This window comes from Lynx canadensis, chromosome X (genome assembly GCF_007474595.2).
Source record: "Lynx canadensis isolate LIC74 chromosome X, mLynCan4.pri.v2, whole genome shotgun sequence".
Lineage (NCBI taxonomy): Eukaryota > Metazoa > Chordata > Mammalia > Carnivora > Felidae > Lynx > Lynx canadensis.
In genome coordinates, this window is record NC_044321.2 from 106,349,452 (window position 1) to 106,368,303 (window position 18,852).

Genomic DNA, 18,852 nt, shown 5'->3' on the forward strand with positions numbered 1-18,852 from the left:
ACTTTGAGTGCTCCTTGTTTCTTATGGTGTTCTCCTGCGAGGAAGCAAAGTTCTTGGATTTCTTTGTATTCTCTGCTCTCAGCACAGCTCCTAGCACTGTGCTCAAGAAATGAGAAAGAAAGAAAAGAACAGAGGAGAAGGAAAAGGAAAAAGGGAAAGATGGTGTGGCCTAGGCTGTCTCTGCAGCCCAAGTGCAAGTATAAAAAGACATTCTGCCTTCTATCTCTCAGCAAAAAACACCCTGTCACAGCCTGCAGTTGGACCCTCGTCGTGGGCCTCATGGGATAACATACTGACTTTTTACTAATCTTAAACTTTCAGTTTGGCACAGGAAAAAAAAATGAGTAGGGTGGAAGCTTTGTTTGTCTACAATGTTGAGTTCTGCCCCCAGAAACTTCTGGTAGTCCCTGATAATAGTCCTGCATGGGCGGCCTGTTATTCCCCCGCTCTGTTCATGTTCTCTTGAGAACAGCAGTAACAAAACTACAGGAGCTTTGACCACAGGGTGACAGAAGCTCAGCAAGCAAGTTGAAGGGTGGTAATTTTACCCAACTGCCTTTCTTAGAGGTCCCAGCAACAACTTCCTTTTCCCCAGTGTGAGCTGATGGCACAGTCACTTCCGATTTGGTCTCAACTGCCAGTTTTTTTCCTGTTTTTAACTGCCACCTTTGACTAGGACTGTTTTCTCGAGAAGCCTACAAATTAAAGAACAAGCAGTTGATTCAATCCATTTTAAAAAGTTAATTCCGAGGGGGAAAGTCTCACCCACACTGGTTGTTCAGCACCATTTCATGGTAACACATGAAGGGTTCTCCCACAGCTAAAACCTACACCCCGGAGAGCTCAAAGAAGTTACCTGACTTCATTACAAAGAGCCCAGTCTCCCAAAAGAATCTCTCCTAAGAAACTCCCCAGTCTTTGTGTTCCTAATGGCAACACAAAACTATCCTTACAGGATGGCTGGTGTGGGAAGCCGGGGCTCAGCCAACATGGAGGAGACTGGGAGTGAGGGCATGTGGGGTTCTGAGAGCCTTCCCCTTAGCTCCAAGGCCTCTAAACATCAACAGTGGAGTCCTGTGGGAATTTGGGCAGGCGGCAAAACCGGAACCAGGAGGATACGTCTTAACATTCCATCTTCTGACTCCTACCTCGACACGGGAATGAAATGTTCCCGGGCCACATTTACCTCTCTCAGTTCTAGAACCAATTGGTTAGGGCAAGAGGTAATGAGCTCAATCGTTTCAGTACCTACATGCAAATATTTCAAAGTGAGTTAGCAAACATGTGAAGAAATATTATAAGCAGGAAACCACCTAAGCAGCATCTGCTTCCACCCACCTCCTCTGTGGCTCTATTCCCCTCAGTAGCACCAGGAAGTAAAGCTAGCAAGAAAATTCGGCGGTGCCGAGTCTTAGATAGTAGTTGTTGTTACAAGTGATACTATGGTAGAGTCCTGTGCAAGCTCCCAAAGGCTTAATGCTCCTTGACAGAGAACCCATTCAACAGATTTTTCTCATGATGCTTTGCTGGAACAACAGTGAGGCTCCAACATATGCAAGAACTATTCTGTCACGGTTTCCAATTTGATACACACAGAGAGCAAAGAGGAGTTTTGAGGTATCACACAAGCTTTTACATATTTGAAAAAAGGACCCTTGAATGTTGTACTTCCAAATATCAGTACAGAGTCTAGCAGCTTGAATCAAAATATTCCTATCACTGGATGGTGAGCTTCTAGAATTACCAAGAGCATTTCCTTTCATTTCAAATATTCAGATAAGTGAAAGAAATTCAGATAACCGGATCAATTGGCCTTGTACTTCATACATTTGTACACATTTTACATTTCAATGTAGTTATCGAATAAGGTTCAAAATGTTAAAAGTCCAAAATGTGAAACCCTACCTCTAAATTTTGTCAAGTGGAGTAAGAGGTCGAATTTAACTCAATGAGGTAACATATTTGAAGGCTCCTAGGTAATGTCTGGTACATAATAACCTGCTCCATGATTAAGTAGTTTTTAAGCAAATCATTAAATTTTTCTTAAGGTTATTTTCTGTTCAATATTGTTTTTCATTAGGTAGTATTCACCCTTCGGGGGGAAGGGTGATCCATGGTTTTATACACAGGTAATATAAAAATACTGCTTTGTTTCCAGTACCCCCTTGATGTGGCCTAATATCTTGTGGAATACTCGTTGTTGGTAGTGGCTTTTTGGGTTGCTTTTTTAAAAAGCTTATTTATTTATTTTGAGAGAGGGAGAGTGAGGGAGGGGCAGAGAGAGAGGGGGAGAGACAGAATCCCAAGCAGGCTCTGCACTGTCAGCATGGAGCCCAATGTGGGGATCTAACCCACAAATCATGAGATCATGACCTGAGCCAAATTCGGACACTTCACGACTGAGCCACCCAGGCGCCTCTTGGGTTGTTGTTTTTTGTTTGTGTGTTTGTTTGTTTGTTTGTTGCCCCAGCCACCACACTGAACTGAAATTCTCAGGGAATGGCGCTTCCCAAGTCTGTTTCTTGGTTATTAAGCCTTAATGAAAGAGTATAGAGCATGGTTTCTCCAACCTTGGCGCGACTGCCATTTTGGACTGGGTAATCCTTTGTTGTGAGGGCTCTCTTGTGCACTGGAGTATGGTTAGCAGCATCTCTGGCCTCTACTGACTCCCAGTAGCATCCTTTTTTCCACATTTATGAAAACCAAAAATATCTCCAGGAGGGAAAATTGCCTCTGGTCGAGAACCATAGCCCTAATACATTATTACCTGACTATTGCCCATATAAAAGTTTGGCCATTTCCATCTACCTACACTTTAGCTATGAACCGGTCCACTCAGTAAATACTTACAAACATGTGTAAAGTTAAATAGTTAATACTGAGGATACAGGAAATTGAAACTACGGATTGTAAATTTAAATTATTAAGTTTTCTTGGGCTTAAGGACACTAACTTGGAATTCCCTGACTTTGCTTAATCTCTATACAATCTTACTTTATTTATACACTTATTAAGTATTCATAGCCACTCAGGTCACATCAATCAAGCAGGTACCAAATTCAATCTGAGGCACAAGTTACACTCTATGGGACTACTAAAGAGCATAAGGTGTGGTGCCTCCCCTCAAGGAACTTATTCCATCAAGTTGGGGGAATACATGGTAACATATTATTGGACACTGGGCTGACATTTTGACGTAAAATATTCAAGTGTCCTTCTTGGTGGGGAGTAACAAAAGCACACGTGAATTTCTCATCACTTTATTTCAATTAAGAAATATATATATGTATATATTTATATACATATATTTATACATATTTATATGTATATTTATATATATATTCATGAAAAAGCATAATCAAACCACAATGAACTCTATGTCACAACTCGAGTGATCTCTATCAAGCATAATGACAACAAAAGATCGTTTATTAAGTAGCAGCAGACCTAAATAGGGGCCAGAAAGTTTACTACGATCTCAAAAGCAGTGTTTTTAAGGAAATGCCTCAATAGTTCAGGTCTCAAAATTTAGCATTCAGTCTTCCACATTCTTACATAACTGGTTCAGAATGATGTCAGGGAAAGTGGTTTCTCAGATAGGCTTAATTTGCTTATTTATTAAAATTACACAACTCACTCTTAGGTACTTGCGAAATTAAAGTAACTGGAAAGAATTTAGGACACAGAAATATTAACCGTGTAACCTACAGGAAAGTGAACAATTTAAAGATTTAACAAGAGCAGTGCCTGGTTGTTTAGCCAAGCATCAATAAAACATACAGTGTACCCATTACTTGCCCAGCACTATACCAACCTCAGTGAGGACTTCAAAGAAAACTCATTCATTCATTCATTCATTCATTCAACAGATACCTACTGAGGGCTTACTATGTGCCACACACTGTTCTAAGCTCTGAGGATACAGCAATCAACAAACCAGATGAACATCCTGACCTCAGAAAACTGATATTCTACCTGAATAATTCTTATGTAAGACAAGTTGGATCTCTGGTCTCAGGGAGTAAATCATCTTGTTGGGCAGAACCAAACAAATGAAATCCATGAAAGAAGAAGAAAGAACTACAGTGTTGAGCACTGCTTCTACCAACATGCAAAAGGAGGGGTTCGAAGGAGGGTTTGGAGCAATGAGGAATGTTCCATGGGGGTGGGACTTGAGATTCAGACCCTTGCTACCCAAAGTGTTGCCTAAGAATCACCAGTATTGGCACCCCCTGGGAAATTGTTAGCGATGCAGAATCTTGGACCTATTCCAGACTTGCTCAATCAAAATCTGCACTTTAAAAAGAATCCTAGGGAACTTCTAAGGACATTAAAGTTTAGTTGGCACTGCAGGTTTCTGGTCAGGTTGGACCATTGAGTGTGAGTTGGGCTGGTGGGGAATGGAGATTGGATTGGCCGATCACCAGGTTAGAAGTTGTGAGGGCCTGGACTTGGGGAACTAGGAATAAGGAGAATGTAATTATATCCCTTATCATCTGAATGGATAAAGAAATATGATGGATATACATGCAATGGAATACTATTCAACCATGAAAAAGAAGGGAATCCTGCCATTAGTGACAAAATGGATGGACCTTGAGGACTTTATGCTAAGAGAAAAGAATTCAGAGAGAGACTAAATACTGTAAGATCAAAAAAAAAATACCAAACTTACAGAAACAGAGTGTAGACTGGTGGTTGCCAGGGGCAGGAGAGAGGGGACATAGGTGAAGGTGGTCAAAGCGTACAAACTTCCAGTTAGAAGATGAATGAGTTCGGGACGCCTGGGTGGCTCAGTCGGTTAAGCGCCTGACTTTGGTTTAGGCCATGATCTCACGGCTTTTCAGTTTGAGCCCCGCGTTGGGCTCTGTGCTGACAGCTCAGAGCCTGGAGCTTGCTTCGGATTCTGTGTCTCCCTCTCTCTCTCTGCCCCTCCCCCACTCACACTCTGTCTCTCTCTCTCTCTCAAAAATAAATAAACATTAAAAAAATTTTAAAAAAAGAAGATGAATGCGTTCTGGGGATGCAATGTACAGCAAGGTGACTACAGTTAGCAATACTGTATTGCATACTTCACAGTTGCTAAGAGAGTAGATCTTAAAAGTTAGAGGCACTTGGGTTTGGATCTCCAGCTCTACCACTTCTTAATTGTGTGATATTTCAGTCAAATTATTTAACCCCACTGGGCCTTTTTATCATCTGTAAAACAGCAGGGCCCTTGTAAAGATTCAATCACGTAACACGTATGTAGCACTTAGCAGTCCCTGACAGGAAGAAAGTGGCAGCCATTAATAACAATTACATTTTTAACAATTTAAAAAATGCTCTTTTGAGAAGGGTTCAAAAGCAACAGATGGAACAAAAAAAACTTTTAGTGTCTGTTTTAGTGAGCGTTGGGTACAGAACTGTAACAACCTGCAATGTAAGGAACTTCAATTTTAAGCTGGCACTTAGATACTGCATTTTGAAATGTAATTAACCCTGGTTGATCCCCAGAAGTGCCTTCATGATGAGAGTTCGGTAATTGTTATTATTATCACTATTACTGCTGTTATCATTAGGGTGTTCTCAAAAGGGCCGGTTTCCCTGCTGGAGTGGAAGGAGCGGAGACGGAATTGCTGGTACCAGTGCTGCCTATGTGGAGCTCCATAATGCGTACTGCTAATCACCCAGTCTCCTGCTCTATGCCTCTATTATCCTCATTAATGTTTCTGCTGAGGCACTATCTGTTTTCCAATTTCTCTCTCTCTTCCACGTGCAGAACTTGGGAAGAGAAGCACCAGTCTGACCGCCCTCCACCAACCGACAGCCCAAAAGGCAGGGGAGCCTCAGGTTCAAGTCACCTGAAGCATATCTGGGGGCGGGGAATCCGGAAAGCCGAAGAGCGCCTACGGATCCGCCCGGACGCGCGGCCCCAGCCTAGGGAGACCCGGCCGCGGGAATGAGTAAGGGGTCAGCCGACTGGGCGGCTCTCCGTACCCCCGCCGTCGACTAGATCGGGGAGCCAAGAGGGACTTCCAACACGCCCCAAGTTTCATCTCAAGTCGTCTCCGAGGCTGCGTGCGCCCCAGCTTCGAACGCTTGCCTGCAACGTGGCCGCGTTTGGGACGCCCTTTCTACCCCCAGGGTCACCCAAACTCTTCCGTTCCCTCCCCAGGCCGAGCCGTGTGCCGGGTCCCCCAGCCCCCGGCTTCTCCTCTCCGCGTGCCGGGGGAGTCCGCCCCTTCGCCGGCTCCGGCCAGCCCAGCCACAGCCCCGCACCGCAAGGAGCCTCGGCGCTCCTGACACCGCCCGGCTGCAGGACGGGGGCAGGGCCAACGGCGGAACCGCCCCCAACCGCCTCCCGGGCCCGGCGGGCGGGCGGGTTGCTGGGGCGCCTCCACCTCCTCTTCCTAAAGCGGCGAGGCGCAGAAGAGCGGCATCACTCGAGCCCAGGTCCCGGCCACCGCCACACGCTGCGCCCCGCGTTCGGGAGGAGGAGCGGCGGCGGCAACAGCGGCGGGCAGGCGCCAGAAAGGTAGACTGAGTCCCGGGCAGTCGCGCAGCGAACCGCACCCCCCCCGCCCCAGCCCGGGGCTACGAGCCACCAGCCCGGTCACCCCACTTCTGTGTGTCCTTCCAGGCCCGGGTCGAAAAGCCTGGGAGGGCCGCGAGCTACCCCCCGGAGGAGGAGCCAGTCCGAGCCCAGGGCGCCACCGCCGCAGGAGCAGTGCGGAGCAGCCGTCGCCTTCATGGCCCACTCACCGGTGGCTGTGCAAGTTCCCGGGATGCAGGTGAGGAAGCCCAGGCCGCCTCTGCCGACCACGTGACTGCCCCGGAGCCCGGTGCGCGGTCCCCAGCGACCACGGTCGGCCCTGGGGCTCCCCTGAAGGCAGAGCCGGGCGCAGGGGCCAGGTGACCCGGGAGTCAGGCTCGAAGCTTTCCCGGCGTTTCGACTAGCCTGGTGCACTGCGCGGGGAGGGCCGGGAGGGACGGCGCGCGCGGCGAGGTGCGGGGGGGGAGGGCGGGGGAGCATAAAAATAGGCCAGATCCAGACACCTGCGCCTGCGGAGCGTGGTCCGGCTGGGGAGGGGGGGGGCGTGGAGGTGGGAGGTCTTAACTCCGGAGAGATGGAGGTGTCTCGGAATTTGTGGGGTAAAACGCAAGTCGTGCGCCCCCCGCCCCCGCACACACAAGTCGGGGCGGAGCAAGACAAGGGGGTGTCGGTGGCGGCGGCATTGAATTGGCCTCTTCCTGTGTGCATAGAGCGAAGAGCGAGGTGACTTCTTTTCCCCTTTTGGTGTTGCTTCTTAAGGGCTAAGTTCTGTCTCGTTCCCCCACCTGGCGCAGCCCTTAGTGTGGCGTGAGAAATGCAGGGTCCGGTGTCGGAGTGGCCGAGATGATGACTCCGCAGCCCCCTCCCCCTGCCTTTCCCACTGCACGACTGTTGCATGTGGTTAAAGGAAGCTTTTTGTCCTGGACGGGGGACTACTGCAAGGGACCCAACTTCTTACTGGAGATTTACCCAGGCCCCTCCCCCCCATTATATTTTCATTTTCTTCAAGAAGGAATAAGCTGTGTCCCTACACTTTTTATGCGGTTAAGTTTTTAAACCGGTGCATTTCAAGCTACGTGCTAAGTGTTATCCAGGTCTACTAACTTTTAAGCATTCACTTTTTTCCTTTGCCAGATATCCTAAACAACGCATTTATCAACAGATCAGAGACTAGAAACACGAAAGCCTCAATCCCTCATTATCTTCCAAAAATGTGAAAGCAGATGTTTTTCAAGTTCAGAAAAAACGTTTAGAGTGGTAAATAGACACGGTTTCTAGTAAAAGACTTTTATGTTTCTGGTAAAAGTCAAAGCGCTGTGGATCGGGGCCTCAATTTACTAACTGATGCGTGGAATTCATTTTTTTTTTTAAAGCAATTGGTCACATTTATGCACGGTCACAAAACAATTTTAAAAATACTTTCCCACAAAAGGACCATTTGTGTGGGGCACGTACCGAGCCTAGGACTCCTGTGCGGACTAAGCACCAGGCTTCTTCGCTGAATATAGGGCACGTCTGTGTCGAGTCCCAGGAAGTCGGTGTGTATTTAATTTAAAAAAATAAGAGAGGAAGAAAACAGGAAATGAGAAATATTAGGGCTTTTTAAAAGGTTAATCCATTCAGGCTTTACACAAAGCCTCAAACTTTTTTCTCAGGCCACCCCCCAGCCTGCCTCCCCCCTCTCCCCCAGCCGCCCTGCCCCGCACCCCATTCATTCAGCCTGCCTTTGATTGTAGCAAGAGATTAGTAGTTTGCAATACTGAGTCCAGTTTTGCTCCGTCTGATGTGGAAGGAGTGCGAAGACTTTCCCACCGTGCTCTCCTTTCCAGTGTGTGAGAGTAGTACGGCACGGTTGGCAAGTTTGCCTCTGAGGGTCTCCATGCTTCTGTCTCCATTGTGTGCGCGTGCGTCAGCAGAGCGAGTGCCTCGCGCTCGTCAAGTTTGTGATTCTGGGGAACTCTGTGCCGAGGAGAAAATGGTTTCTGGTCTTTATTCCGTTCGTCTTTATTTAATTTGTGTGGTTTCTGGCCCTTATTTGATTTGTCTTGATTTGATTTATATGGCTTTGGACCTGCTTGCTGTTCAGTATTCCTTACCGCTCCCTGCTTTGTTTACTTGTCTGAGTTCCTTATCTCTTGAATTTTTAAATCGTAATTAAGGTGGTTTAGAGTGGGAATCACATCTTTTAACTTACCAGTTCTGCCTTTCACGTTACGCCTTCCCCAAGTTGTGGTTGCTTTGTCCCGAATAATTTGGGGAGGGCGGTCATCTCAGTATTAGAAAAGAAGAGAGGGACATTTATTTGTCACTTTCTCCATCTTAATGAAATGGTGCATTCTTAACTGCTCGTTTCCATTTTATATGTAGATGTGGTTCTTAAGCATTTGATGCAACATAAAAATTTTCCACAGTTAAAATTGTACAGTACCCTAAAAGTACATTTGACGGCAGGCAGTGTGACTCTTGAGCCTAGACTACTTTTACTATTCTTTTGTTCAAAAATCTTGCAAATGAGGTGCAGAAATACATCATGAGCTTGTAAGATTCTCCTAGACTTTTGTGCAAGAGTTAGGAGCAACTTTTAAACCCTTCGAGTGGTAAGAAAACTTGAGTTAGCCATGTGTTCTGGAAATCAGTGTATAGTATTTCCACAAATCAGGGTGAAGTGGTGGACCGGCCCATAACTTTTTAACAGTTTATTTTAGAGCATTGTGAAGATTGATGGAAAAAAATGATTTTTCCAGAAATAAAAACAAAATTACTTTATCCACAGTGTTTTTCTCTCCCTGAGGAGAGACGTGAAGTAGAAGCCGGGCTACCTGTTCTATCACTTAAGACTTCCAGCATTCCTGACTTTCGAACAAAGAAATTTCTGTTGCCACTAGTTTAAAATAGAAAAGAAACTTGGAGTGACGAAAGAAAACCCAGGATTTGGTCCAGTTCAAACTCTTCCTTATGAATTAGTTATTCAAACTCATATTGTTGATATTTCTCAATATTGTGGTAACGAACATTTTTGCCCCATTACACCAAATGTTGAGGGTATGAATTTGTTTTGGACTTAATTTGCGCTGACCTTTGTTAGTGTATACCTAAAGGAATTTTCCATACCAGGAGCTAAACTCCTGAAAAATATTTAAGGCACAACTTAAAAAAAAGGTAATAAACCAATAAACCTGTTTCTTTCCACTCAAATATTTACTCTTTAATGATTTAAAACATTTTTTCTTTGAAGTTTTCAGTTATTAGTTATGCTGAAGTTTAAAATATTTTCCCTTCGAACCTGCATTAGTATTTAAGACAAGTATTCTAAATAGGTTGTTAAATCTTTCATAAACTGTAGGTGGGAGATGTTAAATACTGAATTGGAGTACTAAGTGGTGTTATGTTATGCCTTATGTTATGCCTCTTGTGAAAAATTTTTTCAGTTTCTATTAAAGACTTTACAAACTGGCCTTCATGTATCTTTAAGTACATCAAGGTGGTACAGTTTTTCGGTGGTTGTTATTTGAGATGTGAACTGGAAATGAAACATAAGTAATGAACACATTATTGAAGACTTTTATCTAAAGAGAGGGAAAACAGTGCCTTGCATTGGTGAACCTAGTGCCTGGGTTCTGGGAGGGATACAGAAGTACACTGCGTGATCTGTAGCCCTTGAAGGTCTTAAAACGTTGTTGGGGAGTTAAATCCAGTACATGAAATATAAAATAATGCAAAAATCTGTAAGACCTTTTCTAGAATAGAAGTTTCTGACTGGAGGAGTTGAAGGCTTACAGAAGGTAAACTGACCACTAAGGATTATTGGGGTCCATATTGGGGAGCATTTCTAAGCAGGAATGTACCCTGAGCAAAAGCATGGAGACAGGGAAAGGCACACCTGCACGAGTGTGCATGCACACACAGTCTTTGAGAGTGAGAGAAAATCAGTTGGATTATGACGAATTCCTCTAGAGAAATAACAGGAGGTAAGAGTGGAAAACGTGACTGGGTCCACATTATGGTGGTTATTGAATGCTAAGGAAGGATTTTGGCCTTTGGACTAGTCGTTGAACATTTCTGAGTAAAGGAGGCTCAATCAACGAAATTATATATAGGAAGAGAAATCTCAAGATTGGATGAATAGATGACCTGGAGGATTGAGAGTCTTGAGGCAGTTGGATCTACTGAGGCTATTTCAATGGGATGGTCATATCTGTACAGAAGCAGCGGACCTTCCATTGACTGATGGCTTTGCACATGCCCAGTACTGTGAAGAAAAAAATATGATTACCAGACTTACTACTTAGCTAATTATAGAAGGAGAAATCAAAGGTTTTATGGTGTTGAATATGAGAAAGTGGAAGGATTATGGTACATATGAAAGAAATTGGAAAATCAAGGGGAAGAGCCAGATCTGGTAGGAAGTTAATGATTTCTGTTGTAGACCTGTGAGGTTTGAAGCAACAATGGGATGATGAAGTGAAAATGTAAAACAAAATGTCTATCACCTTGTTGGTGGTGATGTTTTCACAGGTGTCTGTGTATGTCCAAATTCATCAAATTATGTACATTAAATGTGTACAATTTTTTTGTATATCAATGTGCCTCAATAAGGCTGTTTAAAAAAATGTCCAAAAAAATTCGAAGGTACAGATCTGGAGCTTTAGTCATTCATCAGACACTGACTGAGCATTTACTATATGCCAGTCTCTTGTAACTGAAGGAGAGGAACCACCAAGCAGGGAGAAGTTTCTAATACACGAGAGAATATATGGAGGTGCGGGCCCTCATGAGACTGGAAGCATAAGTGGAGGATTAGCTTGTAAGAAAAGGAGGGGTGAGTTTAAGATGCATGGGAGGATGATGGGGCGCCTGGGTGGCTCAGTCAGTTAAGCTTTGGACTCGAGTTCAGCTCAGGTCATGATCTCACGGTTCCTAAGTTTGAGCCCTGTGTGGGGCTCTGCGCTGACAGTGTGGACCCTGCTTGGGATTCTCTCTCTCTCTCTCTCTCTCTCTCTCTCTCTCTCTCTCTCTCAAAATAAATAAATGAACTTAAAAAAAAAAAGATGCATGGGAGGATGAGAAAATGTGTCCGCACCAGGAAGGAGTTAACCTGGGGAGAATCTTTGAACTAACTCTGTTCGTGACAAAATTGGAGAGGAAATTCAGTTCAGTGCCAGAATCTAGTTTGGTGGAGTTCTTACCTCCCTTACACCCTTAGAAGGCATAATTTGAGCTTTGCAATTTGAGATGGCAAAAGGTTTGAGGGCATTGCCTTGCATTGATAAACCCAAACCCTTGTCCTTATTGGTGAGTAGTTGATACAGAGGTGTTGGATATGCTAATGATAATGGTGGAAGACCAGCTGGAACCAAATAATCAAAGAGAACTGTTAGCTAGGAGAGTTGGAGGTAGTTGAAAGGTATGGGGTTAGAGGGCTAGGGCCTGTAGGGAGAGTAAACAGGAATTGGGCATGGTAGGACATGTGCCTTGAACACTAATGAAGGTCTGGAAACGGCATTTGAGGACAAAGGTCCATCTTGTACCTCCCTTGCTTGAGTCATAGAAAATGAGAGAACATAATTTAGCTGATACTTAGGAATTGTTGAACATCATGATACTGTGGGGTTTTTTTTTTTTTATCCTGCCTTTCAATTATTCAGTGACCTTGAGCAAAATGGGGAATAATAAAAGCTGCATTTCCTTTGCTTCAATGAGATGTTATTAGGATGAATTAACCATCATCTGTGGAGTATATTTTGAGCCCCTTTGTAAAAGGTGTTGTGATATATATGGGCAGTTCATCCTGCAAAACAATGCTCGGCTAATCACATGAAAAAACACTGTCATTATCTCATCTCTCTCCTGCTTGATAAGCCACATTTTTCTATTGAAATCCTGTCTTCCTCTCCTCCTCCCCACAACACCAGCACCATACCCAAAGTCTAGGCTCAGCTTTCCAGACTTTTCTGTTATCTGGCTCCAGTCTACAGATGTAAACTTTTTGTTATCACTATTTCCCAGCAAGAAATCCCTTTTGTTCTACCATGCCAGTTACAATTTAGCAATCACTGACTGACCAAGTCCTACCTGATTTTTTCAAGGTCTGCAATCTTCCTTTTTCTGTGAACTTTCCCTGAGTATTCCAGGCCACAGAAATCTCTTGTATTTCTAGGCACCTATTATATCTGTTGTCAGTGGTAGGCAGTCCAGTCACACTGCCGTAGATTTTCTCTAATATACTTATCTTCCAAACTAGGTTGTATATTTTTTGAAGGCAGCGACCATGTATTTTACTTTTCTTTATACCATTAGGTATGAATTACATGTAAAAGTGTTGGCTAATAAATGCCATATAGACTAGACTAGACTCTTCTAACTTTTTTCCCATTCTACCTGTATTGTGTAATGCTTGAATTCTTATAGGTCATGAAGGCTGATTTGTGTGCGCACAATGTAGACTTTTAACACTTACTAAAATGATTTGAATGCCTTATATGCAACATGTCTAACAATATATACTTGTAACAAATCAGCTGTCCACACAAACTCTCATTCTCTCTCTCTCTCTCTCTCTTTTTAAAATTTATTTATTTATTTTGAGAGAGAGAGAGAGAGACAGAGAGAATCCCAAGCAGGCTTGGGGCTGTCAGACCAGAGCCCGACACGGGGCTCGAACTCACGAACCATGAGATCATGAGCTGAGTCAAAATCAGGAGTCGGATGCTTAACCACCTCAGCCACCCAGGCACCCATGAAGCTCTCATTCTCTTACTTACCAGGGCCCTTGAGAGAAAAAGGAGACTCATTGCTTTCCTGGTAACTAGAGCTGATTTCAGAAAAATTTGTGTCTTTGTCAGAAATAACTTCTTATCCCTTCCCTCTGTTTCCATCCCCACCATCCAAAAAAAGTCCAAATAAGTAAATAAAAGAAATTTTTTGCTTCTCTGTCCCAGCTGTCACATTAGGAAGAATCTGATAAAATTTTCATATTAAGGTGGTTTTGACTAATTGCTCAGTGTGTGACCTCTCCCGTGAATATTCACATTTTACAGGGAATAATGTCCAAAAAAGTTTTAAAAAGGAAATCTAGTAATGGGATTTCTGACAGCTAGACGATTATTTTTTACTGAATTGTGTCTTCTGAAAGAGTGGTTGTTTTACTCGTTTTATTTGTTGCTAGAAAATGGAGTTAGGAGAACAAAATTCACAGCAGCCAACTCCTTTTCATTTCTTATAATCAAGACCCAAAGAATTTCCACCACAGGTACATATAAAATAATGTTTCTTGGGGCACCTGGATAGCTCAGTTGCTTAAGCAGCTGACTCTTGATTTCAGCTCAGGTCATGATCTCATGGTTTGTGAATTCAAGCTCCACTTTGGGCTCCGTGCTATCAGTTCAGAGCCTGCTTGGGATTCTCTGTCTCCCTCTCTCCCTGCCCCTCCTCTGTTCTCTCTCTTTCAAAATAAATAAACTTTAAAAAAGAAAAATAAGGGGCACCTGGGTGGCTCAGTCGGTTGTGTGGCCGACTTCAGCTCAGGTCATGATCTCGCAGTTCATGAGTTCAGTCCCCAAGTCAGGCTCTGTGCTGACAGCTCAGAGCCTGGAGCCTGCTTTGGATTCTGTGTCTCTCTCACTGTCTCCTTCCCTCAGTCATGTTCTGTCTCTCTTTCTCTCTCAAAAGTGAATAAACATTGAAAAAAATGTTTAAAACAAAGAAATAAAATAATGTCTCTGGAAAAACGCCATGAGGTAACTTTTAGAAGAACAAAAATCAATAAAATAGGCACAACTAAAATTTTCACCCTGTCTTATATACATTTCCCATTTTGTCATCTGCCATTTTAGGCTGAGGTATTCTATGATAGGAAGGAACCACATCTTTGAATTAATACTTGTGAAAATCAAACACTTTTTTAAAAGTGTATGTATTTATTTTGAGAGAGAGAGAGAGAGAGAGAGGGCGCGCACGCGCGCGCACACACACACACACACACACACACACACACAAGAGCGAGCAGGGGAGGGGCAGAGAAAGAGGAAGAGAGACAGAATCCCAAGCAGATTCCGAGCTATCAGCCCAGAGCCCCTGCATGAGGCTCAGTCTCACAACTTGAGCTCGTATCAAGAGTCCGATGCTTAACCCAGGCTCCCCCAAATCAGACATTTTTAAAAAGATATTGACTAATTCAAGAATTCTATGAACCAGGAAAAGTTATCCCATAGGAAAACGCCTTTACATTTGGATTTTAAAACATAACACATTGCTGGCCAACTCTGCCCATCATCCTCTTTGATGTCACTCCCCCAAATCCCATGTAATTCAGGCAATTTACCTGACATGCCCATTCGGAAAAGCAGGGAAACCTAGTGCAGAACTGATCCTATCCTCTATTCCTGCCTGTCTCCTTGCCACCTGTCACCAGCAGGATAGAGCTGCACACCCCCTCAGCCTGTTCTGGACTTGTTCCAGCATTTCCCTGACTGCACCCTGCTGGCCTTTCTTTTTCTTCATTTATCATACCATCATGGATTAGAATGATCTGTGTCCTAAAATATCAGGTTAGTCATTGGTATGGCATAGCTTTGGCTCTTCTAGCAAAATTAGAACAGAATTGTGGTTCATACTTCCTAAGAAGTAGAGGAAGCAAAATTGTAGACAGCTTAGGTAAAGGAGTCAAAAATATTTTTTAAGTGGCTACTTTCCTCCTCTTCAGTAGAGTCACTTTGAATGGAAAGTGCTGCTAAAGAAATGAGACCTTTTTTTGTCTTTTTGTCATGAAAAACGTTTACAGAAAAAATTTTCAACCTTTCTTTGTGTTTCTGGTAACAGATTGTATGTTCTTTATGGTATTTTTCTGCCCTCTCCCTCTTTCACCTGTTTAAAAAAAAAGTAGGGAAAAGAAATCTGTAAAACCCTATCAATTTACAGTGCAAAGGGCAGAGAAAAGTAGGGTTCAAATCAGACACCATTGGATTTTTCAGTTTGTTTATTACAGAATAATAGAGTGCCTAGCTGCAGAATAACAGTTGCTTTGAATTATAGAAGCAGCTTACCAGTATCAACTTAATGAAGTTGTACTGGATTTGAAATCCATACCACGCTAGATATGTTAGGGAATTTCTAAGCATACTAGTGAATTACTCTACCAGGTTTCAATAGTCCCTGGTAACACAATCCTAGGAGTGAATTTTTTGGCAGGTGGAGGAAATACTTCCAGGACATCTAGACGCATCCAGATTTTTCTTTGAAAATGCATTTTTGAGTTGCTCTGTTAGTGCCTTTTTATCCCCCTCCCCCAGCTTTCCATTAAACCATTGGCTTTGTGACATATCACTTTACAGTGTGTTATATTAAGCTAGGACTTAACTGCTTGATGCAGTACAGTATAAATAACACAGCAGAGGGTGATGGGGAAGAGATAGGCGACATAGATCTTCAGGTGGGGCCTACGTTGTTATTATAAATGCAAGAAAATTTGGGGGAGCTGAGCTCCCAAAGCCTTAGCCTCATCAGTATTGCTGCCCACTAGACCTGGGAAGGTTTCTAGACCCCCTGGTCTCAATTTCCTGCTGCCTGCCTTCACTTGAAGCGGAAACACAAAAGAAACCAATCAGCAAAGCATGCACACATGCTACTAAGTATGGTGACAGAAAATAGAACTTTGACCTCTTGTGGTTAAAGAGACTACAGTCAGTGTGTCTGGCAGAGTCAGGGAAAGAAGCATTTTTCAAATGTATGCTTTTAAAGTGCTACTGACCCCATGGGAAGAACAGTTAGCAAAACTCATTAATTAGGCTCCTGTTTGTTTCTGTGGTTTCAGTTCAAATCCTTTGTTTGAACTTAACCCGAGCCTTCCTGTGTGTTAGTCAGTAAATGGTAGATAGTATAGTGGACTTTCCCAAGTTGGACAATGGTGATCCAGGTTTAATGTTTTTACACACTTCTTCGTGAAACACGACTGGGTGTGACTGAAGCTCGACAGTTGTCAGCAGCAAAGTTTGGAAAGCTTACTTTGTGTAGGAGATGGTGCTTGAAGCCTATCTTCGAGGTACAAAAAAGTATAAAAAGGAGTCCCTGACCTCAAGAAATTTATGCTGTACCTGGAGAGACCGGGCACTTACACATTTAGAAATCTAACAACGCAGAGCGGTTGTGATGAATCCCAAATGAGATAGAAACTGACATAGGAGCATTCAGAGGAAGACCAGATCGAGGAAGGGAACAGTCATTCATAGGATACCTTTAAAGGAGAGTGAGAGACACGCAAGGGAAAAGGGAAAAGGGATACACACCACGTTCCCTGTATAACAGATATTCAAGGTAGGTGTTCACTGGCATGAACTCTTAGGGCTAAATGATAAAGTCCTTGAATGCCAGACTGACAGTTATTTTTTTTTTTCAACTGCACAACAAGGACTTTTTCTGCAAGAAAGTAAACTGATGAAAGCAGTGGTTTGTTTGATTTTTGCGATGGGAAAATTGCATTAAGCTTCCAACCCTACAGGCTGGGTTGGAGAAGGGGAAGACTAGATATAATAAGCAGACACTGAAATAGCCCAGGCTTTAGTTAACAAGGGTTTGATTTAGAGCAGTGATGGTCCAACTTGCGCGTGCATCAGAACCACCTGGAGGGTTTGTTAAAGCACAGACTGCCAGGCCCCATCTCCAGAATTTCTGATTCAGTAGGTCTGCTCTGGGGCCCATGTATTTGCATGTCTAATTGGATATGGAAAGGAGAGAAACATGGAAAAAGCTGAATTCATCTTTGTTAAGTTCTACAGCTTCCAAAATCTCACAGCCACCCATCACTTCCGTTTTCCTTTATCCAGGTAGGTAGGTTTGGCAACTTAGTAAATGCTCTTATCTTCAAATGCAAGTACTTTTTTTTTTTTCAACGTTTATTTATTTTTGGGACAGAGAGAGACAGAGCATGAACGGGGGAGGGGCAGAGAGAGAGGGAGACACAGAATCGGAAACAGGCTCCAGGCTCTGAGCCATCAGCCCAGAGCCTGACGCGGGGCTCGAACTCCCGGACCGCGAGATCGTGACCTGGCTGAAGTCGGACGCTTAACCGACTGCGCCACCCAGGCGCCCCCAAATGCAAGTACTTTTATCAACAACGTGAAATCTGTTTGTGCTTATAGTTGTGAAAATGCAACTTGGCTGAAGTGGAATAAAATGTCAGTATACTAAATGTCAGCAAGTGGCAATATTTCCCCCCAAAGTTTGGCATTTTTCAGAATTTTGATGCATCTCATCAATTTTTATTGTTCAGAATCCCTTTTTTCCACCCTGCTGTTAACTCTCACCCCCCAAAATTGCTGGACTTAACTCTGGGCTGCTGTTATGTCAAAAATCGCAAATTTGCAGTAATGATAGTCCAAAGCCAACTTGTGTTTACATATGTAAATTCCTGGAGGGGAGAGAAAGTTACTTCTGAATCTTTAAGGAAATATCAAATCACTTCCTAAATGGCCTTTCTGGCTCCAAATTTTGCTCCCTAAAATAGTCCCTGTACCTGTCAGATTAACATACTACCATTTGGCAACAGGTACCATGTAGGAAAGCTCGGAGGTTGGGTCAAAGGATAAGGACTGAAAATTAAAGAAGCAAATAAGGGCCTACTTAATGAGTTTGCCCACACCAAACATTGTGAGCGAACTTGATTATTCACCTCATTCACCAGCCTTGGATCCAAATCACCTTTCAATTTCCAAAATGAAAACACAACCAACAAAAACAAAATTATCCTTCAGAATCCAAGATTTGCCTCCAATGAGGATGTTCAAAAGGGTGTACAGAAATATACATCGAAACACATTTAAAGCGATTATCAGAGAATAAATTTCGTGGGTCCGTAGGTAACTTGCTCCCCCTTTAGGGAATTCGGTTTCGGGTAAAAATCCTGATATTTTTACCTTATATTTCACACCTTTTATGTGGTAGCTGTCTCTTTTCCAGGATACTAAATTACTCTTGTGACCCATTTTTTCATAATTCTCGGTGGTAGATTAACTTTTTGTTGAAAGAAATTGATACGGGGTGTACAGGCACTTGCAATGTATATTGTGCAGAAAGTCTATTTTGTGTTCGAAAACGCTTTTACTCTATTCAAGAAAATAAGGCTCAACATTTGCCACAGTTTTTAATCAGTGGTACCAATTTTAGATATAACTGTTTTTAAAACATAGCAAAGTGCATTTTTGAAATAAAAATGGGTAAATGATAGGGTAATCACTAAGTTCAAGAAGCAGAAAATTATTGTTTGGCAATATCATTTAAGAAGGTCTGCGTATGGGGTGCCTGGCTGGCTCAGTCAGTAGAGCGTG

The 18,852-nt window shown here is 43.2% G+C and overlaps 1 protein-coding gene across 2 annotated transcripts in view; it reads left to right on the top strand.

Annotated features, from left to right (window-relative positions):
* The first annotated feature begins 6,293 nt into the window (after positions 1–6,293).
* Positions 6,294–18,852, top strand: part of STK26 (serine/threonine kinase 26) — a 55,003-nt gene continuing 42,444 nt past the window's right edge. The window contains exons 1-2 of one of the 2 annotated variants that reach the window (XM_030305859.1): positions 6,294–6,517; positions 6,623–6,773. In XM_030305859.1, the coding sequence (XP_030161719.1) occupies positions 6,732–6,773 (42 nt within the window). In that variant the 5' untranslated portion in view covers positions 6,294–6,517; positions 6,623–6,731. The remainder of the gene's footprint in view (positions 6,518–6,622; positions 6,774–18,852) is intronic. The other variant, XM_030305858.1, reaches the window with a different exon arrangement.